Genomic DNA, 25,564 nt, shown 5'->3' on the forward strand with positions numbered 1-25,564 from the left:
ACAGCAGTAACAGACCACGCTGTCAAACAAAGAGAGGGATCACCCCCAAACTAAGCCAACCACACACGTCACTGCAGAACCAAGAATTCGAAGCATCTGGATGTTCCTGCTAAATAAATTAAACCATGCTGAGCTCAAGTGTCTACTCTCCTCAGAAAGCAATGTCCCAGTTGCTTTCTGAGGAGCACCTAGTCATCACACACACACAGCAGTCCACCAGGAAGGAATGAGGTTCCTGCGTGAGCAAGCCTGTGGTCCCCAAACTCACTGCTGCTAGTCTAAGTACCACACGCCCATCTCACCCACAAACACAGCAGTCGCTGACACAGCCCCGCCTGTGCTCAGCAACCTGCTCGGAGTACATGGGGGACAGCGGGGGTGGGGTGCAGAAGCCACCTAGCAGAGGCCCCCATGACATGACCGAAGCAGGCCTCTGGGCTGTAGGCTGGAGTGGCAGTGTCATTCCACAGTGATCCCCGCCCCCAACTCCCCTGAAGACAGATGTAAGGCGTTGAAAAGAGAAGCAGAGCATATTGTGTTTATAAAGCTCCCTCCTTCCCTCCCCAAGTGAGAAGAAGCCCGAGGGAGATGGGTCTGTTTACTTATGTTCGTGGGGTGCACACATATACATAGGCTGGTGCGTGTGCATTTGCGTGTTTGTGTAGAAGTAGGAGGTCGGCCTCCGTACCCCCAACCCCCAGCTTTCTGAGGCAGAGTCTCTCCCTGGGACCTAGAGCTTGGCCATTGGGTTAGCCTGGCTGGCCAGAGAGCCCTGGGGACCCTGCTGTCTCCAGTGACTGGATTTATGAGCATGCGTCACCATGCCTGAGTTCTGTACTTCGGCTCAGGTCCTCACCCTGATCCTGGCTGGCCAGAGAGCCCCGGGGACCCTGCTGTCTCCAGTGACTGGATTTATGAGCATGCGTCACCATGCCTGAGTTCTGTACTTCGGCTCAGGTCCTCACCCTGACCCGGCCATTTCCCCAGCCAGAGAGGTGCAATTTTAAAGGAATAAAAAGTAAGTATTTTGGACTTAAACTTCTTTCCAGAGGACCCAAGTTTGGCTCCCAGCGCCCTGTCACTGGAGCTTGAAGGGATTCGGTAGCTCTGGCCTCTTCCAGGACCTTACATATATTTATAGAAGTACACACACACACACACACACACACACACACACACACACACACACAATGTGGAAAAGGAAATAAAATATTTCTGTAAACACCAGGAATATTATTATTGACTTACTCAAGTCAAATGCCAAAAACAGTTAAAAAACAAACAAACCAATAGCTGTGTGTTTTTGCATGCATGTGCATATGTGTGCATGTATGTGGGATCAGGGGACAACTTTAAAGAGTTGTTTCCCTCCTTCCACAGTGTGGGTCCCAGGGATCAAACTCAGGGTGTCAGCTTTGGCCACAGGCACCTTCACCCACTGAACCATATTGCTGGGCCCAGTAGGGATCCTTGTTAAACAGGATGAAGCAGAAGAATGTGTAGACTTGGAATTTTGGCAAGAGTTTAAGATGCTGTCCTTAGGGGGCCTCTCTCCTACCTTCCACCCCACCAGGGGACAAAGCAAAGCAACAAAACTACAGAGGGAAAATTAGGCATGAACTTTCCAGTGAGCACAAAATTTAAAATACATTAAAAAGCTCGGGGGCTGAGATGGCTCAGTAGGTAAGAGCACCATTTGCTCTTCCGAAGGTCATGAGTTCAGATCCCAGCAACCACATGGTGGCTCACAACCACCCGTAATGAGATCTGATGCCCTCTTCTGGTGCGTCTGAAGACAGCTACCCCCAAATTTCAGGAATATGGGAATACAGATGTTGGCAGAGGGGCGCTGGTGTGGAGGTGTGGAAGACCAGGACAGAGGCTTTTCTCAGTGGGGTGTGAAGCTAGGACCTGTGGAGCTCTCAAAGGTGAACCCATCCCAGCTCCAGTGCACTGGTAACAGTCTACTCTGTGCTCACAGTGTCCCCAAGTAGAGAAAGCGTGTCCCTGCTTGCCTAGTACCATAGCAACTCGTGTACACATGAGCTCTATGCTCAGATGTGAGATGGATGTAGGGGCTGACTGCCCACCACATCTTAGAGGAGAAAATAAGAGAAACTAAGGCAAACCTGCTTGTCCCACCTGAGGCCATTCTCAAAACTGGACAACTAACAAGGCTCTTCTCCGAGGGATAGTTAGGGCTGTCCGCTGGAGTTATGTGTATTCAAAAGGGAGTGATGCACTCTGAGGCCCTCTAACTTCAGGTTAAATGCTGACCCCAGGGGACATGGGACCCTTGGTGTTCCCAGGCAAGGGTGTCAGAAGTTCACTTCAAATGGATGGGCCAAGGAAAAGGCCTAGAGCATCCTACTGTTAAAAGTTTGCAAACCAGGGGCTAGTGAGATGGCTCAGCGGTTAAGACCACTGATGGCTCTTCCGAAGGTCATAAGTTCAAATCCCAGCAACCACATAGTGGCTCACAACTACCTGTAATGAGATCTGACTCCCTCTTCTGTCTGAAGACAGCTACAGTGTACTTACAATAAATAAATAAATAATAAATAAATTTTTAAAAATGTTTTTTAAAAAAAAAGTTGCAAACCGGGCTGGAGAGATGGCTCAGTGGTTAAGAGCACTAACTGGTCTTCCAGAGGTCCTGAGTTCAATTCCCAGCCACATGGTGGCTCACAACCATCTGTGATGGGATCCAACACTTGAAGACAGCTACAGTGTATTCATATACATTAAATAAATAAATAAATCTTTTTTTAAAAAAAAAGGTTGCAAAGCCAGGCTCAGTCTCTGTTAGTCTCTGCTGGCCTGCCTGCCATCTGCTCTCTTAGAGTGTCCAAGGGCTAGGTTCTTGGCTGAGGAAGCAGTTCGATGTGTGTAAGAAAGGGTTGCGGTCTCTTGGTCAGCACATGGCCCCTGCCTTTCGTGGCCTGAGGAATATATGTGACACCATGTCTACAAGTCCTCAGTCACTCGGGGACATCCAGGAGGCGATGCTACCAAGCTGCTGATCGCATGGAAGCCCCACAGGGCCTCATGAGATTTCAGGCATCAAGTGGGATCTGAAGCACTGAGTCCATTCAAAAGAGCAGCAGCTCTAACTGACAGAGGCATCCTCCGTGTGGGGCTGAGCTCGGGTTTGCAAACCCAGCACGCATTCATCTTAAGGCATCCAGTTTCCCACTCCGGGTGACTTCTAAATGGATGGCCTTGGGACACTGAGCAAGACTTCCTCCACCCCAACACATGGGGTTGGCCTCACCTCTCTTCAACACTGGGCGATGACCTCAGTCCTGACCTGTCGGTCAATCACATGTCATGATACACCTTCCCTGGACACCTCTGCTCTCCAGAAGAAATGGCTACAGTGGAAGGGAAACCGTTGGCAATGCCCCAGACCTAAAGGGAGGTCAAGCGGTAACCGGACTCTTTAAAAGAAGAGCAAGCTACAAGGCCACGTCTCCAGGGTGATGGCCATGCCAGCAGGGGAAGAACCCACTCCTGGCTTCCCCTCAGCCTCCTCTTGGGAACTGCTGCCCACGAAGGACAGGCCTAGGAGAAGCCTCTGCCTGTCCGCCAGGTCCGCCCTCTGTAATTCCCCCTCCTCTCAGGAAATGGGCTGCTGGGGAAGAGAAGGTCCCGGAGCCCTGACCTCTCCGCCCCAACTTCAGAATATCTGAGTCACAGCCGCCATGTTGTCTAAACAATGAACAGAGCTCTTACCTCGCTGTGGACACAGTAAAGGGCTGTCCGGCTGCTACTTCCGGCTAGAGCAACTCTGCTTAAAGTGTCCGCACCGTGTCCGCACCGGCCACTGGCTGTCAGCAGCAGGGTCACGAGCGGCGGCTGTTTTATGAGGTGGTAGAACAGTCAACTCAAGGGTGGCTGCAGGCTGTCAAGAGCGGATGAGCCTAGGTGCTGCCACCAGCACCACTCCGTCCCTCTTAGCCTCTCCTCCTGCAGCTCCACTGTGGGGCTGCCCAAAGGGGCTCACTTCTCCCTTCCAAGAGGACCAATCTTCAAATTGCACCCTCTTCCTCCTCCATCTACACAGACAGTGCCGTTTTTACTTTTCCTGTGTGTGTCTGTGTGTTTGTGTTTATGTATGCATGTATATATGTGCATGTGCGTGTTTGTATGTATGCATGTGTTTATGTGTGTGTATATGTGCATGAGTTTGTGTGTACATGTGTGTGTGCAGTGTGTGCGTGTATATGTGTTTGTGTGCGTGTTTGTGTTCATGTGGGTGGGTGGGTGTGTTCGTGTGAATGGTGGTTTTACTACAAACCCTGACTAGCCTGATACTAAGTAGTCAAGGCTGCCCTCAAACTTGCAGTAATGCTCCTGCCTCAGCCTCCCAAGTACTGGGATTCCAAGCATGTACTGTACCCAACTTCCAAACTTTGTATTTTTCTGAAAACGCTTTTTTTTTTTTTTTTGAGATAGGGTTTATGGGCTCTGGATGGTGAACTGGAACTCTCTCCACTTGAACTGGTCAGATCTGCCTGCCTCTGCTTCCCGAGTGCTAGGATTAAAGGCGTGCGCCACCACTGCCCGGCGGCATGTGCCTTCTAAAGGGCAAGAACAACGACATGAAGAGCGCACCTATGGTAAGACTGTTTAAAAATAAAAAGCCTGCAACCTTCGAGACAGAGACTTTTATCACATGACAAGAGGTTCCAACCATAAGGAGGCTTGCACAGTGACCCACACAAACCTCAGATGGGCCATCCGGTCCCACACCTTCACCCTCACCCCAGCATAGCACCCAAGCTTCCGACAGGTACAGCTCTGAGGCCTCTCCCTCCCGTTCCGCCAGCGTTACAATCCCATTAGGTGCCCAGTCTCGCCTCAGTGAGGCCTCATGTGCCAGCCATGACTGCACCGTCCACCTGAGGTGGCACATGCCTGTGGAACTTGACCTCCTCCTGGGAGAACGCAGAGGCCGGAGGCCCTTCGGCAGGCAGCCAGCCTTGCGGCTTAGGAAGTGAGCTTCGAGTAGCTGGGGGGAGAGAACCGTCTCCGCAGGTACTTGAGGACGTAGAGGGGGAGACAGCTGACCAAGGTGATGACAGACACCTTCCAGAGGAATGACAGGGTGGCAATGAAGTAGACATCTGTAAGTAAGAAGATGGTCATGATGGGAGTTGTTCTACCAGATGTACCCAAGGCCACCAAAGAAAGCATTCTGTGTCCCCATCCCACGTTCTCTTCTGCAGAGGGCCTGCCATGGGCCGTGGCACACGTGGGCCTCATTTCCTCTCCCTCTCCTACCTGCCCCCCACATTTGGTGAGACATTAACTTTCAACAGCTAGGAGGCCCTTCCGGAAGACACTCCCACAGGTGTTTTTTATTCTAAATGACAATTAGTTTCTTCTGAGCCCCAGAGCACAGAGAGTGACATTCAATCCATGGCTCTCCTCATCAGTGGCTGTTCTGGCTCGGTGACACCACAGGAAGCCAGGAGAGGGATCCACAGGGCAAGGTGGGCAGAGACCACTTGGTGAGAGGGGCCTCGCTTGGAGCAGGGTGCTCTGGCCTGTGCTGGGTGTGGAGAAGACGGGAGCGTTGGGACGCTCGGGAGAGGAGGGAGCTGCGGACTCCGCACAGGAATAGGTCCCTCCTAGTCTGGAGCACAGTGAGGAGGGAGGATGTCACCAGCGAAGCACCTACTATGTGCTGGGCTCAGGACCCACTCTTCTGTACCTCTTTCATCTACCTGTTCAACTTCCAAAGCCACCTGAGGGTCCCCAGGCAGGCAGGGACCACACCTCTGCACTCCCTCAGACCCAGACCCTTGGCCACATAGTTAAGTGTTCAGAAAACATCTCTGAATAGAGTCTCCCTTCCCAAGGCGATTTTTTTTTTTTTTTTTTTTTTTTTTGGTTTTTTGAGACAGGGTTTCTCTGTGTAGCCCTGGCTGTCCTGGAACTCACTCTGTAGACCAGGCTGGCCTCAAACTCAGAAATCTGCCTGCCTCTGCCTCCCAAGTGCTGGAATTAAAGGCGCGCCACCACCGCCCAGCAGCGATGCTTTCTCCCTTCACTGGAGGCTTCATTTCACGGGAGCTAGTGAGGTTGAGAGAGGAGCCTACAGCCACGGTGTTCCTGGGCTAGTCTGAATGCCCCAGGTTTCCTCACGGTGCCCTCTAAGGAACCTTGGCAGACTGTTCCTTCCCATTTGCCTCTTTCAGTGCTACCCGCCTGGAAGCCAAGCCGTGCCCTGATTATCAGCCGTGCCCTAGGGGTGTCTGAGCTCATTCTGGTTCTACTCGGACAGACTAGAAAAGAGACTCTCTCTACTGGCCTCCTGGAATGACACAGTCCCTGGGACTTCACAGCCCCGAGGTTTGGGTCTGGCTGAGTGGCAAGGAGGCCCAGCAGAGAAAACGTTGGGTTGCTGGAACTGGGTCCACACTGGGTCAGGGGAGCCAGAGACAGGTCTGGGCCAGAATGGTTGGAGTCAACCTGGCAGCTCACCACACATGGGTGAGCACTGGCTGAGCTGACGCAACCTGGAGATGCCTTAATGCAGGTGTGAGGTCAGTACAAAGCAAGCACGGCTGGCCCCTCGGTCACAGACACACTCAAACCCATGTCTGTAACTGTCCCTTCCCCACTGTCCCCACTCCCATGCTGTCCCTGTGCTGGGTTCCTCTTCCCCATACCCCTCCACTATCTAATCTACAAACTCCTGGACTATGGATCACTTGGGGTCCCACCTCACCCTGGCCCTCTCTCTGCAGCTTTGATCCCATCAGCCTCCTGTGCCCACAGGATGTTGCCACGTGTGTCCTGCACCCTCTGACCACAAGGGTCACTTGCCTTGCCACCGTGGCCCAGGGCAGGCACTCCTGGTGTACCAAATGGGCCGACCCCCACTGCTGGGGCGAGTGTCACACCTCTCCATCAGCTGTGACGGACAGGAGTAGTTCTCACAGAGCTATGGTGTCCCCTAGAGAGCAGGATCAGGACTACATGGGAGAGGAGAGCTGCCCGCTGCCCGGGCTGTGTCAGCCCAGGTTCCCGGGTGCTGGTGGGCCACACTGCACTCACACGTGCAGACTGAGTTTCTGATTGAGGTCCCATGGGAACCAAGGGACTCTCAACCCAAAAAAGTAAAAGAAAGGAATAAAACTTCGAAAAGTCTGGCTTAGCCATGAGGCTAAGGAGGTCTCATTGCCTATGTCCCAGGAAACCGCTTCACTGTTTATCCCTGAAGATGTTCCATATCACAAGGATAGCCATTGGAGAAGCACAGTGAGCACACCCTCCCTTCATACCCAGGAAGGGGGCAGTGCACAGGCTCTCAGCAGATCAACTCCACAAAGGCTCTGGGCCTTATGAAGAAATGAACCTAGTTTTCATACACCTATGCATGCACTCTGCACATGCTAAACACCTCCAGCGGCCCAGGAGACAGAGATGGCAAGCTCTGTGCATGCAGTTGCTAGATTCTGCTGATGAGCAAACCCACTAGTCTCTGTATGACCGTCACAGACTTTTCATTCAAACAGTCTGGAGCAGCAGTTAGTTAAATCTGAAGGTACAGAGCCCACTGACAGGGCAGCTCACCGTGCTTGCCGAGTTCACTAACGACCCTCCCCTTCCTAAGCCGGCCAGCTCTGTGGATTTAAAAACAGGTGTTTGCCAGATGTGGCAGTCTGTGCCTTCAATCCCAGCACTAGGAAGACAGAGGCAAGTGGCTCTCTACGAGTTTGAGGCCAGCCTGGTCTACACAGTAGACAATCTCAAATAAGAGAGGACACTTCTGTCCTAGGGCGGAGGCTCGGGGTCTTACCGATAAACTCGTGGAGGAACACCAGGGAGGCAATGTAGCAGGCCAGGCTGAGCAGCTCGGCCACCGTCATGAGCCAGTGCCACGTCTGGATAGTGAGCGCCACCATCAGCAGTTCGGTGAGGATGAGGGATGTGAAGGAGATCGCCACAATGTGTACAAACTCCGACTCGAACAGCAGCAGAGCCCCGTACATGATGGTGCTCCCTGCAAACACCACAGCCAGCCGTCAGAGGGGATCTGCCTGCTGTCCTGCTGCCACCCAGGGTCCAAGGTGAAGGCGGGAGGGGCGGCACCTAGTAACAGAACTGCACTGTCACCTGGACAAGGGGCTCGCAGAAAGAGAACTGCCAGGAAAATTACTGCCTTTATGTTTATGATGTGCTTGCCTTTGAGATGGGGTTCACGTAGCCATAGCTAGCCCTGACTTTATGATCCTCCTGCCTCTGCCTCCCTTGCGCTGACACACCAGGCTCATGTGGTGCTGGGGATCCTAGTCCTCTGTGCTAGACAAGCACTCTGCAAGAGAGCTGCACCCCAGCCTGTGACAGCCTTTACAAACACGGTGAGGATGCAGGAGGTGAGGATACAGGAGGTGAGGATGCGGGAGGTGAAGATGCGGGAGGTGAGGATGCGGGAGAAAGGAGAGAGGACCGACTGCTTGTTGTCTTCCAACGGATGCGTGCCTTATGCTCTGACACAGCTTCAAACACCAAAGAAACGTCTCACCTACCACTTCATCCCCTTTAAACTCCTGGGCTCTGAACATTTTGACTATGTCACCCACAGGGGTTAAAAATGGGAAGGACACAGCCAGGCAGTGGTGGCGCACGCCTTCAATCCCAGTGCTTGGGAGGCAGAGGCAGGTGGATTTCTGAGTTCTGAATGAATGAGGTGCCTTGGGACCCAAGCCTATACAGGATGTCCATTTATCTTATATACCGTGTGCTTACCCGGAGGTCTTTAGACAGTGTCACTGGTGTTCCTGTGTGCTGTCCCACATGGTCAAAACCTTTTGTGTTCGAGCATTTCTGGTGAGGGGCAGTGGCTTTTCTCTGACTTTGCCAAACCAAGAAGCAACCATGCTGGGCTGCAGGCCCCTGCTGTGCTGTGTGCTCTGCCCCAGCCCCTTTCCACTTTAGGTCCCAGCTTCTCTCTCCATAACCGCCCGCTTCCCGTGAAGGTTAAAGCTTTGTCCTCCCACTCCCACCTACCTTGGTAGATGCTGATTAACACCCAAATTAAGAACGTCTTGTAGGACAGTGGCCGCCCCTAGATGAAATACAGAAGAGCAGAGGTTATGGCAGAGGCTGGAGGCTCCCTGCTGTCAGCCCTGCTGGGACCCTTTCCACGAACCACTGCCAGCTTTTATCACAAATATCCCCAAAGCCCCCCTCTCTACCCCACCCCGTCAACATGCAATAAAAATGCCATCTTTCAAAGAGAACCCAGAGTCAGTATATGCCTGTCTTGTGAGGGTGGTGGGGTCAAGACGAGCCTGGGCAACTTATTGAGACCACCGGAAAAGAAAGCTGGGGTGGGGGCACGCCTTTAATCCCAGCACTCAGGAGACAGAGGCAGGTGGATCTCTGTGAGTTCCAGGTCTGCCTGGTCTACTCTAGGCCAGCTGGGCGGGCAGCACAGTGGCAGGTTGCTCGCCTAGCACTCTCAAGGTCCTGGGCTTGTTCAGAACAAAACAAAAACAGCAAAAAGGGAACTCTGCATGTGCAGACAGGAAGCCCCTGCCTCTCAGGAGGTGCCGTATCAGAGACACTCCAGGAGCACCGCTGGCCGCAGGCCTGGCGACTCCTCTGATGCACAGACTGTTGGCAGTCTGCACTGAACATTCCTGCATAACCCACACCTTCCACCCCAAAGAGAGCAAGCCCCCATGCCTCTGCCCCATCAGACAGGAGGAGCAAGTATGAAGGAAGAGAAAGGGAAGGCAATGGGAAAAGATGAGGGAGGCCTGGGGAACCTTGAGGAGGTCCTTGTAGAGCTCAGGGTACAACATGGCGACTTCAGACTTCACATCTTTGTCCAAAACCAGGGAAAACACGGGGAACATGGTGTAGATGGTAGAATACCTGGAGAAAGGGCCACAGACACAGCTCACAATCCCCGCCTCTGCAGAGGGTGCCACCTCCCTCCTGCCCGTCTGTCCACTGCCGGCCCATCATGCCCCACGCCCAGCTCTTAGCACTGGAGGCTCAAAATATAAGACAGAGGTGAGAATCCATCTATTCTAGTCTCTATGTCACTACATAGGAGAACTACGTGTGTTACAACAGTCCCAAGGAGGGAAGCAGAATGGGGGAGAGGGAATAAGGTGTGTGTGTGCGTGTGTGTGTATATATGGTATGGTGGTATGTATATATATGTGTGGTGTGTGTGCGGTGTGTATATGTGATGTGTGTGTTGGGTGTGTGTGTTGGGTGTGTGCTGTGTGTGCGTATGTGGTGTGTATGGAAATGTATGCATATCTGGTGTGTGTATATGTGTGTATAACCATGCACCCCTTGTGGTGAAAGTGCCTAGGTGTTGTTAATTCAAGGAGTCTCAGAACCAGAAGCCAAGCGAGGTGCCACAGAGGCTCTGCATGTGTCTCTCCCTGTGGGATGTTTTCGGGACGTGAGAGCAAGTGAAGAGCTTGTTGGCAACGACTTACCCAATGATCAAGAAGCCTTGGTAGAGAGGGACGGACGCAAAGTAGAACACGGAAGAGAAGACGGCCTGTGTGAAGGGGGAGTGGACGTTACTGAGAGTCATGCCACAGGCCTCATCCATGTAACAACATGTGCCTGTTACAGGAATTCCTGCAGCCCTCACAACACCCAGGGAAGTCTGGACTATTCCATCATCTCCATCGAGACTCAGAGAGGGTCAGGGGCTGGCCTGGGATCACACAGCTCAACTGTGACAGGCCAGCAGAAGGGAGTGTCCACAGCCGGACTCATCAGTTCCTGTGAACGTGGCGCCATGTGCTGGGGTGGGGAAGGCCTCACGTCCAGGTCCTGAAGTCATGGTAGCCCTTTGGGAGTCAAGCCAGGTCCTACCTAAGGAGGTACATTCCCAACAGCTGAGAACTACAGCTTGTGAGGCGTGTGCCTGACCGTACAGTGAATCCAAGCTGGCGACACAGCTACCGATGTTTCCATATTGGCCATCTTAGAGGTCAGGGTGAAAGACATTAAAATTTGGAATTTGGAAGAAACTGTATTTGAATTTATTTTTGCAATGTTCAGGATCAAACTGAAGACCTCGTACCTACTGGGTGAGCATGCCATCACTGAGCTGTGCCCTCGGGCCATGTGTAAGGACAAAATGTTTTCATAGCATGTGACTGACTAGTGTTTCAAATGAGAAAGGATAATAGGACTTTTAGCAGCTCTCACAGAGTACAAGCTTCTAACTCTGGAAAACAGTGCATGCTGGGAAGACCTGCTGGGAGGCCAAGTGCTGGCCACGCCTCCCAGATCCTAAAGTGTACTGTGGCTTCCAAGCGCTTGCCCCCTAGGGCAACAGTCCTCAACCTTGAGGTCACAACCCCTTTAGCGGTCCCATATCACATATTTACATTATGATTCCTAACAGTAGCAAAATTAGTTATGAAGCAGCAACAAAATAACTTTATGTTATTTTGTGTGTTTGTGGGGTCACCACAACACAAGGAACTCTATCGACGGGTCCCAGCATTGGGAAAGTGAGAGCCACTGCCCTGGTATAAGGCCAAGGAACACTGAGTGAAGGCTATTTGTAAAAATGTAGCTGGGCCAGGTATGGTGGCACATACTGTGATCCCTGCATTTCTGAAGTGGAGGCAGGGGGATGGAGGGTTCAAGGTCAATCTTTGCTACATAAAGAGTTTGAGGCCAGCCCAGGATACATAAGACCCAGGATCAAAAACCAACTAAACCAAACTAAACCAAACCAAACCAAACAACCCTTAGGGCCAAGAGAAGCTGGACCTCTGTGGCAGCGGGGCAGGCCAAGCGCGTCTCCATGTACTGAGGTGCAGAGCGAAGGCATGCGAAAAGCCATGCGGAAAGCCCCATTTGCTACATTTCAGTTCAACATCACAGCCACAGGAAGCCTGACTCTGCCGACATGTTCACAACGTCACCATGGGGAGAGTCACCTAGCAGTGACTTCTCATCCAGCGGGACTGCACAAAGGTGCAGCGCCAGGGTTATTCTGTAAACCAGCCTCAGAGCGCCTTTCTTTACAGACTCCCCCACCCCCAATACAGCAGCCATAAAGCCTGCATGGAGACAAGGGTGCTCACAGGAAATAAATACGCTTGTTCATTTGTTCCTCAGACATCGTCATGGCAAGGTGCAATGTCACGGGTGGCCTAAAGCTCCCCCAGAGCACAAGGAACAGGGCCAGCCTTGCCTCAGAACCTTCCAGAACCTCCGAGTGGATACCAAGGGGAACGGCTAGGTACTGCAGATGCTAGCCCATCTGTCCACTTTTGTTGTGAGTTCAAGGACAAGATCATTAATCTCCCAGTGATTAAAACCACAGCACGGCCTGGCCCCATTGGTGAATTAGCATAACCGTCTGATGATGGATTAGCATAAATTAAAAGTACAGATGCAGCCTGATGATCCGCAGCATCTGTGGCTTTAGAACAACAGGCCAGTGGGGAGTTCTCCCCTGCGAGGCAGGGCAGGCACCTCTTGCACGGTGAGCTGCCTTCCACGGACGGCCACACACCTTTCCTACAGACTGCATTTACATGTGTGTGCACATGTACCTGTGCCTGCGTTTGTGCGTCTGCTGGCATGCTTATGTGCCTGGGAGCTTTCTACAGAACTGGAATGGAGGTCAAAGGGCAACTGTGGGAGTGAGTTCTTTTCCTCCTACCACGTGGGTTCTGGGATTGAACTCATGTCATCAGACTTGGCAGCAGGCTCCTTTACCCACTTGGCTACCTCACCAGCCTGCCTTACGTCCAGGAAATGTCGGGCATGGTTTTACTGATGATGGTGGGGATGCCTTCAGCTTGAACTCATTTCCCAAGTGCCAAGTTCAAGGGCAAGGCAGATCCTACCAGTTGACTTCCCAGGTGGAAAGGTCAGCCTGGTGGGAATGGTGTGTCCTTACAGGTCCTCAGTGGCAAAGGCAAAGAGAGACAGGACTCAAATGTTCTTATCAGCAAACTCAAGCATTTCACCATAAGGCCCGCGGAGGGGATGGGGCTGGAGACCCTTTTCCTGCACGGTTAGAGTCTGAAGGACAGGCTCCCTAGGATGAACAAATTTTATACTGATTCAACCTCGGCCTTTCCACCTGTAAAATGGGCTCAGCTAGTATGAGAAAGACGAGAGATACCGATTCCATTAAAAACACTTAGCCAATAGTCAGGATATAGGGTGCACTAAAAAAAGGTGAGTTAAAACCAGGGGTAGTGGCGTGTGACTATAATCCAGCACTTAGGCTGAGGCAGGAGGATCACATACTTGCACACATAGTAGCCTGGGTTACTAAGCAAGACCCTGTCTCGAACACCACATTTACTGTTCTGATGTGGTTGCCATCCCTTGGCCCTGGTTGGTCATTTGCTTGACCGTACTCCGCCTCTCCCTCTGGGGAGGCAATGGTGAGGTTCAGGTCCTGGCAAATGCTGTCTGCTGGGGTGCAGCCAGGTGCAGTGTGGACTGGCCAGGTGGGGCCACAACTCCAAAGCACTGCTGGACTGCTGGGTTTTCCATGATGACGACTGTCATGAGCACCTGGGCACAGGGCTAACTGCCACCCACCTGGCCAATAAGCCCCAACTGTGTACCAATGCAGAGGTGCCAGCTGCTCACCCAAACTGAGCAATGTGCCCACATGTACACACACAAAAAGGTAACAACCGCCTGCTCACCTGGGTAGTGTACCTGTGTGCACCTGTGACAGGTGGCGGCTGCCACCCACCTGCACGGTGTGCCTGTGTGCACCTGTGACAGGTGCCGGCTGCCTGCCATGCCCACATGCATCCGTCTGTATAAAATGTCAGCGGGTACCTACGTGCACAGTGTGCCTGCCTGTGTCTGTGAAAGATGCCACCTTCTTGCCTACCTGGGTGCCACGCCCATGTGAAAAGGGACCAGCTGCTGCCCACCTGGGCAGCGTGTCTGTGTACACATGTGATGATGGGCAGTGTGTCTGTGTACACTCGTGATAAGGAGACCTTGGGGGGTAACAGCCGCAGCTCACCTGCATGGTACTGATGCAGAGGCTCCTGTGGATCACGAACTGACTGAGGGCTGCTGAGCGCTTGTAGCTGTTCCGACCATGCACCATGAGTAACCGGCCGAGATGCTTGAACTGGGTGATGGAGAAATCCGCAGCCAGCGAGGCCTGCTTCCCCTCCTGCAATCGGCACACAGAGGTCAGGGCGCGTTTCTCATTTTAATTGAAACAACAGGACATGACAAGGAGACCTTTGAAGACATTCAATAACGAGACTCTCTGGTTTCAGGCTACACACAGTTGGTGGTCCAAGTCAAATTTGATTTAAAAAGAGGAATTTACTTAAATAGAAAACATACTAAGTCACAGAGAGTTGTAATTTGGAGGTCAGATGAATCTGGTATTAAGTTCGCCCCCACCCCCAGTGTGTGTGTGTGTGTGTGTGTGTGTGTGTGTGTGTGTATGAGAAACAACAACAACAAAAAAATCATCCAATAGGTGCTTTATATCATTTAGGGCACTGAAGTAAAACGCAGGGAAAGCGGGATGCTAGTCACAGTGGCAGAACATTCTGGAATGATTCTGCATGCTCCTGCATGCGGGGACAGCACACAGTGCACTCACACTCATCTTTTAAAAGGAAGGTGTTTGACACCGGTATGGAGAGAGAGGGATGTCGGTGCCTAACCACCTGACCCAGACGATACAAAGCCCCCAGAACATTCTTGCCACATGGGCCTCTCAGACGGGCCTTCCTCAGCTCTCAGAGTGAGCTGACCCAAGGACTCACTGATGTTCTGAGTACGTCAGAAACATCAATGGAGGGCCAGCAAGACGGCTAAGCAGGTAAAAAAAGAGATTGCTGCTGAGCCTGATGATAGGGCTTGGAGCCCCAGGAGACGGAAGGAGAGAACTGAGACTCACTGAACTATCCTCTGACTTCCACATGAGCGCTGGGACACACACACACACACACACACACACACACACACACACACGTCCAAATAAATAAATAAATGCAGTCTGTATCGATGGCATAAATATCAAACATGCCTCAAAAAAAAAAAAAAAAGATCAGAGAAGTGTTTTACATTAAAGAAGATTAAAGAGACACGAACGCACGCTAATAAGGGGAATTCAGGGTCCTTGATTATTTCCTGGAGCTTCTTTTGTTCTTAAGCTACAAAGACATTTTGGGGACAATCGGGCAACATGCCCACGAATCATTAGGTCAGCATTACATCTGAGGCCCAGGCTGGTGGGTAGGGTAGGAGGGTAGAGCACAGCTGCTGTGCTGATGCAGGGGGATGCTACATCTGAGGCCCCTGTGAAGTATTTAACGTGAGATGTGTGCAATCAACTTTCAAAGGGTCCAGAGGAAGAGAAAGTGGACATCAGGGCAGCGGAAAGGAGGGGAAGGTTGATGGAGCTCATTGCCAGAGTGCAAACTTCTCAAACAAATGACATTTAAAAATACATATAATTAGAGTGTGTGTGCCTGTGTGTGTGCATGTGTGCTCACGTGTTATGTGTGTACTTGAGTATAAAGCTATGCACGTCCATGCATATGCATGCTGTGTGTGCGCGTGTCTGTGTGTACTTGAGTGAGCTCCCTCCAGAGCAGGACACTGAGTACCTTGCTCTCGCCCTCTCTGTGGTACTGCAGTGACCCAGGGCCTCAGTGAAGCAGAAGCCTGCGGGTTAGGCCAGGCTGGTGGTCCAGTGAGCTCTTGGGGCCCGCCAGTCTCGATCCCCCATGTTAGAGATGTAGGTGCACCTGAACTTGCTCCGTGTTTTATATAGGTGCAGGGGATGTGACCCCAGGTCCCCACACTTACAGCACAAGCTCTCTCATCCACGGAGCCACACCCCCCCCAGGTCAAGGTGACACTTCTTCAAAACAGAAAGCTACATACAGCACTGAGTTTTGCTGAACTGGGAGCAAAGCCTTTGAGCCAGGCCCAAGCACCAGTTCTCATCACTGGGATGAGTTCCCATGCGATGCGGTAAGAAGGGTGCTGAGGAGAGCAGCTCACAGACAGCAGCCTTGATGACAAGCCTGCTCCCGCGCACGGAGCTGGTGATGTAAAAGCATAGGCAATAAGAGATTTCAAAAAAATAATAATAAATTAGACTGACGGTTAGAAGCAAGAGCTGCCCCTGTCTCTGCTGGAGAGGAATCCAAGATGTGACAGACTGAAGTGGTATGTTTTTAATTTAAAAGGATGCACTAAATAACATATATACATGGGTAAAGTGCGTGTAGACGGTATCTATGACAAACGTGCGTAGGACGTATCTAGGAACCAACAACAGGATTCTCTCAAACTCAGGTGCCCTCAGAGATTAGTTTTATCTTTAATTCTCTCTCCCTCTCTCTCTCTCCCTGTGTGTGTGTGTGTTTGTGTGCATGGGGGTGGGTAAGTGTACAAGACCACATTGACCTAGAGGGCAGAAGAGGGCTCCAGGCTCCCTGGAGCTGGAATTACAGAGTGTGAGCTGCGAGCTGTGCAATGAGGTGCTGGGAAGTGAAGGCAGGCCTCTGCAGCGGCCCCTCTCTGCCCCCCACCTCCCTCCCCCACCCCCGCCCCCACCACCTTTTGGGTTTTCTGAGATAGGGCCTTGCTCTGTGAACTGTGGCTGGCTGGCACTGGCCACAACTTTCTCGCCTCTACATCCTGAGCCCTGGAATTAGAGGTGTGAGCCACCACAGCTGGCTCAGTCATGCTTCTTAAACCAACATTTAAGAAATCTGTACAGATAAAAAAGTTAAAAATTAAAGAAATAAAACCCAAGCCAGGCAGTGGTGCTGCATGCTTTTAATCCTAGCACTTGGAGGCAGAGATAGGCGGATTTCTGAGTTTGAGGCCAGCCTAGTCTACAGAGTGAGTTCCAGGACAGACAGGGCTACACAGAGAAACCCTGTCTCAAAAAAACAAAAGAGGGGGGGGGTGGGAAGAGAGAAAGAGATCTGCACAGACTCTGGATACAAAGTCTCCCCTGGGAAGGAACCACATGCAGACAGTGTTGTGGGACCAGCCTAGGAGAAACAGGAGGAACTGGTTCATGGTCAACCTCAGCAGCCCGGGACACACGAGGACTCGCTTCAAATAAAAGAACGAAAAGAAAACAAAAAGAAAAATGACTAGAAACTCCCGCTAGGGAGGCAGAGTAGACGCCCCCACACTCACCTTGCCCTCCACACCCACGCCACAGTCGGATTCCTGGATCATGCTGACGTCATTGCCTCCGTCCCCTGTACAGCACACAGAACAGAGAGGAGAGGTAGGAACGTAGAGGCTTGAGAGAGACAGCTCACACATGGCGTTCTCACAGTGACGATCCACGTCCTGCCTTCCACTGAGGGTGGACTATGTCCCGCACAACGTATCCAGCCACCCTCAAAAGCAGTTGTGTGTCGGAGTCAAATGCTAAGCAGTGGCTGTGGCCCAAGCACCGCAGGCCTTCCCCTCAAAAGGAGAGGGTACGGCTACTGCCAGTGGTAACCGGCCCACCGGTGTCCCCAGTAAGCACTCCTCATACTTTCGTCTTTGCACGCTTGGATGAGGTAGCCACCACCGTCCCCATCTTGCTGAGGTGAAAATGAAGGCCCAAGCAGGTAAAGGAAGGCACGAGGGATGACCAGTCAATGACCATCGGGCTGAGAGAGCCGAACCCAGATCTGAACTGCAGCATGGGGTCCCCACCCCTCTGGAATGCCACGACCATCTGCCACACAGAGAGACCCTTCCCCTTTGGCATGTTTATCTCCTTTCTCTCGAGGGATGTATTAACAAGAGCCATGGAGGGGAAGCTAGGGTCTGCCGCCTAAGCCAAGAGGCCTGGGAGTCTGAACTCCCAGCAGCAGGCCTCAAGCTCAGAGCATCTGCAGGACAGGACAGGATGTCACAGGCCAGGCCAGCACAGCAGGGCAGGGCCTCGGGCAACTGACTGCCACCACACAAGCAGGTCTGTCACCTGCCCAAGCGGGCTCCTCCTCCCTAGGGACTCCTCCTAGCACCCAGGCAAGCTTACCTACTGCACAGGTGAGCTTCCCGGTGCGTTCCTGGAGTAGCCGAACGATCTGGGCCTTCTGGGTCGGGGCACAGCGGCAGCACACCACGGCTGGGCACTGGCAGGCCAGCTCCATGAACTCATACTCATAGTACTTGAGGCAAACCTGGGCAAGAGGTGAGGGCGAGAGCAGGGGGCAGGGTCAGCCAATGTTGCCACCTCCCTATAGCCACAGCAAGAAGAGGTACCCAACCCCCAACACCCCCACCCCCGCTTGTAAGTGCCCAGAACTCACCTCCAGAGAGTCTCCAGAGATGACCAGGGCACAATCGTGCTTTCTGCGGAAGGCATTCAGCTCAAGGTGGGCCTCCCCGCGGTTGGTCACCTGAAAGGGGACAGAGGTGGAAAAGGTTCGGCTCTCTGGAAACAACCAGACAAGATGGACACTGCCTCTAAGAGCTTGCAAAGACAGTATCCTTCGTGACCAGCTATAACTGAAGGATGCTGCGGGCCCGGGAGCCTGTTTGTAGGCCTCTCAGCCTTTGCTACCTTCCAAGGACTAAAACCTGCACATAGTCCGATGGGACAGGGACTACGAGGATCCCCTGAATTTACTCTCAACCTTGCACACTTGGGGAGACTGAAACCGGACGTGTTTACCAGTCAGGAGCCCTGGAGAGCAGCCCTGGAGGCCAGGCATCTGTATTACTTTTTAATCACAGATGTTGCTATAGGCTTTGGCCAGCGTGCTTGGCTACTGGCAGTGCCAAAGGCAGCTCTGGGACCTAACTTTCTTCTGCTCCCCAAAGCAGAGCACAACCACCCAAAAGGTCAAAGTTCAAGAGGTCAGGGCTGTGTGGTGGAGCTCCACGGCACTAGCTGGAGAGATGCTCGCCTGGGTCCCCTCGCCCTTCAGTAACCTACACAGCCATTCAAGGCTACCAGCCACTGCTCCTCCTCTCCCTTTAGAGGTCCATCCCAGGTTATAGGTTCCAGGACACACACAAACGTCACCCACAGGGCCCCAGCACCGTGCTTTACCAGTCGGAAAACATGGATGTCTTGGTTTCTGGTCACCAGATGTGCGTTCTTGGCCGTGCACGTGGCCGTCTCCAGCTTGTCCCCTGTTAGCATCCAAACCTGAAATCACAGCAGGCAGACAGTCCTGAGGGTGGGGGCTCTGACGCTGGCCTGTCCCTTGCGGCAGTGAGGCTCCTAAGAACACCAACCCTCCTGACACTCGGTCCCCGTGATCCCAGGGACAGCCCTTGGGGGTTAATGCTAGTGGAACAAAGGCTGACTGTTCGAGGGAGAAAGAGCCAGTTGGAATGGAAAGTGGTAGGGCACAACTATATAATCCTAGCACTCAGAAGGCTGAGGCAGGAGGATTGCTATGAATTTGGGGCTAGTCTAGGCTACATATCAAGAACACCCACCCCCTCAAAAACAAACAAAAAACTAATAAAATAAAAGTGAACTACTGGCAGTAGATACATCGGTAAATGTCTATAATCCCAGCAGTCAGGACGGTGGCAGGAGGGCTGTGAGTTCGAGACCAACCTGGGCTGCATCCCAAGAGCAAAAAAGAAAAGAAAAACTGAGGCGACCTGCTACACAGTGGCTGGCTTGGTGCCGGGAAGAGAATGAGCAATGAGGAATAAGTAGAGGGATTAAGTTCTGAAAGACACAGATGGAACTATCTGTGCCCCACAGACAGAGCCAGTCTCTCATGGGATGGCGGGAGGGATCCACAGATAGGCAGGTACCTAAGACTCTGAGGCTCCAGTGCCTGGCTGCTTCACCTCACAGCATGAGGCTGTGCCTGCTGCGAGTGACCAGCTTTCTTAGCTCAGTTTCGGTGTCTGTCCAAAGGCTTGAACCTCAGATCTCAGTGGCCAAAGAGGCACCTCTTGCCTCGAACAGGCCACAGGGAAACCTGTCCACACGACCACAACCCAGGGGCAAATCTGACCTCAGAAAGTAGGGTGCCACAGCCCCGGAAGGGCAGGGCTTAGCCTCCCCAGTGTGGCACTAAGAGGCTTGCCACAAGGGCCCCGCTGGTCCTGCTGCTCCCTTCCTTACAATAAGCTTGCAAGCTGGGGCACAGGTGCTGATCCACAGGGATGGACGCACGCGCGAGCGCACACAAACACAAACACACACACACACACACACACACACACACACACACACACACAGTGTGAGGCTGGCCTGCCACCCAGCGCCCACTTGTTTTTGAGGGACTACCGGCCCCTCATCCATCCCTGTTCTTTTGAAGATCTACTTTTATTTGTGTGTATGAGTATTTTGCATGTGTGTACGCTTATGAACTGTGAGTGCCTCCTGGTGCCCATAGAGGCCAGTGGAGGGCATGGAGTCCCTGGGATTGAAGTTAAACTGCCACGTGGTTGCTAGGAACTGAACTGGGGTCCTCTGCAGGAGCCGTCAGTGAAGTCTGCAAATGCAGCTGTAGCCACATTATGGCGAGTCGGAGGAGGGCACAGCCCACATGACAGTAACCCTGTAAGATAACAATGGAGCTGAGACTCTCCTGGCGCCAAGCGGCACAGGAGTCAGTGTGACGTCAGGACCCAGCACACTGGCAGCTAGTATTACCGTGGGCACACTACTGCCATCAGTCACATATGGCACGAATTGACCATGTAAGAGCACAGCTTCTGTGCTATGCCCCTGCTAGAGCACAATCCTCAACCTCACAGAGTTGACCGTGCGGCCGGACATAGTGGCCTCGTCCTTCTGTGCTGTGTCTGCTGAGAGGCTGGGGAGGCAGCTCGGCAGGTAAGAGCGTTTGCAGTGTCGGCACCACAGAGGAAGCCAAGTACAGCCCTGCATGCCTATAGCCACAGTGCTGGGGAGCGGCAGAGACAGGAGGGCTCCTGGGCTTGCCGGCAGGCAGTCTATCTCCAGGGTCAGCGAGAAAGCCTGTCTCAAGGGAGTACGGTAGGAAGTGACGAGGAAAACGCTTCATGTCACCCTCTGTGTCTACACACCCATGGGTGCATGCACCCCCCCACACACACACACCACACTCACATGTGCATATACACACACACCACACATACACACACGCACACATACACACGTGTGCCGGCACATGTGAACATGCACGCGCACACGCGAATGAAAAGGCTGCCCTGAGGGCTGAGTTGTGGCTCACTGGGTAGAGTGCTCGCCTAGGGAGATCCCCGAGGTCTGTCCCCAGGACCACATAAAAACAGACACACAAATACAGTCCCGGAGCTCAGGACAAAGTGGGAGAGTCAGGAGTTTGAGGACAGCCTGGGCAATGGCCTGGACCTTCAGAAGCAAGTGCACGCTCAGGCACTCCCTCAAGGGCTCACTGGTCCTCAGACGCCCTCTACTGGCCCTGCAGAATAGCTGTCTGGATTGTTCCACCCAACAGCAGCTTAATACAGAAGCATCTCTGCTCTTGTGGGGTTGGGCGTCCCTTTCACACTGGGCCAGAGCAAGCACCAGCCACTAGCCAGTCATTCGCTTGAATCACACTGTGCAGCTGGACACAGGCTCTCTGCGTGACTAGGAGACAGGTGCCCCTGACCGTCAGGCCCTGTGGGGAGGCAGCCGGAGAAGCACAGCCATGTAAGAGGGTTTCCCAAACCAGGCCATCAGGGGTGGGATGCTCTGGTCTCCCCTTCTGCCTTCCATCTCTTTTTTTTGTTGTTGTTGTTTTTTTTGTTTTTTTTGTTTTTCGAGACAGGGTTTCTCTGTGTAGCCCTGGCTGTCCTGGAACTCACTGTATAGACCAGGCTGGCCTCGAACTCAGAAATCCGCCTGCCTCTGCTTCCCAAGTGCTGGGATTAAAGGTGTGCGCCACCACCACCCGCCCATCTCTTCTTCATTTCTTCCCTTTCTTGAACAGGGTCTTGCTATATCCCAGGCTGGCCCTGAACTTGAGATCCTCCCACTGACTCCCATGTGCTGACATGCCAAGAATATGGTACCACGACTGGCCTTCAACCTTCAACGCCTTGCTGTCGGGTCACTGGCCGAGCTCTGTCTCATGGGCAGCCCTACCTTGATGCCGGCATTGCGCAGTGTCTCCAGCGTGGGCCTGACATCAGCCTGCAGCTGGTCTTCCACACCAGTCAGGCACAGCAGCTCCATTTCCATCTCCAGGCTCTCGATCACTGTGGCCACTTTCAGAGAGCGGTCATGCACACTCAGCTTGGCCTGGACGTAGCGGGCCTAGGGAATGGAGAGGTGAGGCTGTGGCACGCAGTGCTATGCTGCCCTGGTCAGCAGGGCCTCTAAGAGGCGATCACTGGCCTCCTGAAGATGACTGACTTCAACCTGACCCACTTACTCCCTTTCTCTCGCAGCGAAGGCTAAGGGAAGCCCAGACTCCCCTCATGGGGTTGCATGAACAGTCTCAGCACATACCCATGGAAGAAACCTGATACCTAAAATCTTACAAACACATCTGAGGGACAAGGACAAGCCTTTTCTAGGAATGGACAAAGACCCTAGAACCCTGTCCCTAAAGCACCCATGCCCTGGTACTCATGAGTGTCACTGTGTGCCAGGTACCAGGGACACAAGCATTAGCCAGACAAGGTCCTTCCACTGGGAAAATAATCTACAGCTGAGCGAACAGGCAGCAGAACAGAGGCGCAGCAGAACTCTAACCTGCTTATTTTATAGCTCAAAAGTAGTACTAGCTGGCTCATGGCTCGAATCAGTCATCTTGGCACTCAGGAAGCTGAGGCAGGATTCCAGGCCAGCCTGGGCTACAAGCAAAACCCTGTCTCAAAACAGTAATGAGATAGAGATGGACAGAGAAGGGACAGAAGGTGAAGAACAGGTGATCTACTTCAAACTTTCCTTAAGTGACAATGAAGGTTATCACAGGAGAGATAAACAGAAAGTGATGCATCTAGTGGGAAGGCCTCTTGGAGAGGCAACGTGTGAACATAAAGTGAAGAGGTGGGCCATGAGTGAGCCCCATGCAGCACAAATGGCATGTGCAAAGGCCCTGCACTAACAGGGAGGCTGGTGTGCTCAAAAAGACCAGGAGGCCAGAGTGGAAGAGCAAGAGGGTGTGTCCCTAGGAGAGATGACTAAGGAGGTGGGTCAGGGATGCAAGGCAAAGGTCTCACAAGCCACTTACTTCAAAGTCTTGGTACTGCTCCTCTGTGAGGGACTTCTTGGCCACCACCAATACGCGCAGTCCCTCCCGGGCCATGTTGCCACACTGCAAGGCAGACAGCAATCAGCAGGGACTGCTTACCACTAGAGCTACAGCCCCCAGAGCCAAGCATCTAACGGAACAGCAGAGGGGCAAGCGGGAGACTGAATCTTGCACACGAATGGGTTTCTGTGGCCAGTACTGTGTTCCAAAGTTACACACAAGCATGGCTGGCTAGCTCAGCAGACAAAACCATGGCTGTACTGCCAGTGCTGTGTGCACCCCCAAACACGGGTGCCACAGAACATGTCAACACGCTGAACATGCTTAAGTGCAGCCCCATGGGAGAGAGACACCCAGGCCTGCTGCCCATCTGTGTGCCCCTCCTGGCCCTGTAGGCATCTTGTCTGCAATCCCCCAGGAGGAAAGTTCAATGCTGAGTGGCGGGTATGAGCACCGGCCTGAAGCTGAGGGTTGGCCCTGCTAACATCCACCAGTGCTCCTCTCTCCAAGATAGAGAGTGCCACAGCCACAGCTAATAAGCAACCACAAAGACCCACCCACTGGCCCCTGCAAGGCTCAGCCTCTGCAGGACAGGCTCCCGAGACCCTTCTTCAACTCACTACCCCAGGCTCACCTCCTCCTCCAGCCAGTCATTGTACTGGACAATGCCAGCCATGACAACGTCCGCTCCTTTCATGTAGAATGTGATTTCCCCTGTGGACTCATCCTGGAAAGAGGAAGTGAGAAGCTTGTAGGCCAATACCAGTCCACGGGCTCTACACTTCCTGGGACAGGCAGTGTGCAGATGGCTTTAAAGAGCTCAGCACTTTTAAATGGTTTTTGCTTGCTTTTTTAATATATACTTTTGATTTATTTATTTTATATGCATGGGTATTCTGCCTTCATGTATGTCTGAGTACTACATCTATGCCTGTTGTCCTTGGAGACCAGAAGAGTGCACTGGGCCCCTGGGACTGGAATTACAGATGGTTCTGATCTACATGTGGGTGCTGGGAATTGAACTAGTGTCCTCTGGAAGAGAAATCAATGTTCTTAACTACTCCAGCATCTCTGCAGCCTCCCAGAGCTTTCACACTTGGCCAAAGATTAAAAAAAACATCAAGTGAGGAGGGATGGCTCACTCAGGGACAAAGGCCACAGAAAGCAGAAGCAAGCTCAGCTGGGAGCATGTGGAAAACTGTTAAGTGAGAAAACAAGATCAAAGAGAGCTAAGACTTTGTTTAGGAAGTTGTTGCCATTCTGACTAGAACTACCCGCACGCAGCGGCTTGTTTCATTGTACCCACAGGCTGGACGGTAGCCAACTGTGCTTCATAAACAATAGGGAGACAGAATACACAGGTCAGGGTCCTGCACACCTCAGCACTGTTGGCATTTGGGGCCACCCTGGACCTTGCAGGATGGTAGGCAGTGATGGGGCCTCCACCACCAGCAGCCAGGAGTGGTCCCCTCATGACAACCCACATTCTCTCCAAACTCTAGGAAGTGTCTTCTGGGGAGACATCCGATCTCAATACTGAGACTGTCATCCAAGGATGTGTCAGGTCCCATTCCCAGCTATCCTGGGACTCATGTGCCCACAGGCCGGACACCTGCATCCCCACAGAGCCCTGCACGAGAAGGAAGACACCCCCAGAAAATGACCTCTCATGTTTTGGTTCTCCTGACTCCAAGATCTCAGAGGCATCAAACACGTGGCCTGGTGCCAGCTCTTAAGTCAGGAGCACTAGGCCAACCGTTATCTCCTCTCTCTGCCTCAGTTTACCTCGTCTGTCAAGCAGGAAATGCCACACATGTACAGCACAGGAAGTGTGCTAGGTATTGACCACCATTGGCAGAGCAAGATCAATGGTGTATGGCCTCACATGGAACTTGGCATTCATGACAGTATTCCTGATGGCTAGGAGTGGCCTGGGTCCCCTAGCCTCCACTGTGTGGAAAAGGCTCAGCCCCAGATTTTTAACAGGCAACGTGACAGACACCATCACCTGCCACAACTCTGTGGGTAGGCTGCAGAGGCCATGGGGCCACCACATACCCCAGAATGCCCAGGATGGCTACACAATCAAGAACTCCTCATTGGGTTCTACACCTCGGCAGCTGAGGGTGAGACAATGGCTCTGAGGGATGCCGGAGGATGGAAGACGGGATGCTGGACACGCAGAGCAGAGTGTAACAACACCTTGTGAGTATATCTTACTATGCTGGAAGGCCGCAAAGTTGCTTCTGACTATGAATTACAGGAGCTCAGGAGATGGCCCCATGGATAAAGGGCTTGCCACAACCACAAGGATCTGAGACCTGAGTTTGGATTTCCAGTATATATATGTTTAAAGACACAGAGAGAGAGAGAGAGAGGGAGAGAAA

General features: G+C 52.6%; 1 protein-coding gene across 7 annotated transcripts in view; it reads right to left on the minus strand.

Annotated features, from left to right (window-relative positions):
- Window positions 1–4,655: 4,655 nt before the first annotated feature.
- Atp9a (ATPase phospholipid transporting 9A (putative)) overlaps window positions 4,656–25,564 on the minus strand; it is a 110,303-nt gene continuing 89,394 nt past the window's right edge. For all 7 annotated transcript variants that reach the window (XM_031372859.1, XM_031372855.1, XM_031372853.1 and 4 more), the window contains 13 exons: window positions 23,812–23,904; window positions 23,157–23,240; window positions 22,064–22,234; window positions 19,049–19,147; window positions 18,303–18,392; window positions 18,029–18,173; window positions 17,185–17,249; window positions 14,018–14,173; window positions 10,479–10,543; window positions 9,789–9,897; window positions 9,025–9,082; window positions 7,814–8,017; window positions 4,656–5,129 (listed from right to left, as the gene is read on the minus strand). In XM_031372859.1, coding sequence (XP_031228719.1) covers window positions 4,993–5,129; window positions 7,814–8,017; window positions 9,025–9,082; window positions 9,789–9,897; window positions 10,479–10,543; window positions 14,018–14,173; window positions 17,185–17,249; window positions 18,029–18,173; window positions 18,303–18,392; window positions 19,049–19,147; window positions 22,064–22,234; window positions 23,157–23,240; window positions 23,812–23,904 — 1,476 coding nt within the window. In that variant the 3' untranslated portion in view covers window positions 4,656–4,992. The remainder of the gene's footprint in view (window positions 5,130–7,813; window positions 8,018–9,024; window positions 9,083–9,788; window positions 9,898–10,478; window positions 10,544–14,017; window positions 14,174–17,184; window positions 17,250–18,028; window positions 18,174–18,302; window positions 18,393–19,048; window positions 19,148–22,063; window positions 22,235–23,156; window positions 23,241–23,811; window positions 23,905–25,564) is intronic.

The sequence above is a fragment of the Mastomys coucha genome, unplaced genomic scaffold (genome assembly GCF_008632895.1).
Source record: "Mastomys coucha isolate ucsf_1 unplaced genomic scaffold, UCSF_Mcou_1 pScaffold15, whole genome shotgun sequence".
In the NCBI taxonomy this organism is placed as follows: Eukaryota; Metazoa; Chordata; class Mammalia; order Rodentia; family Muridae; genus Mastomys; species Mastomys coucha.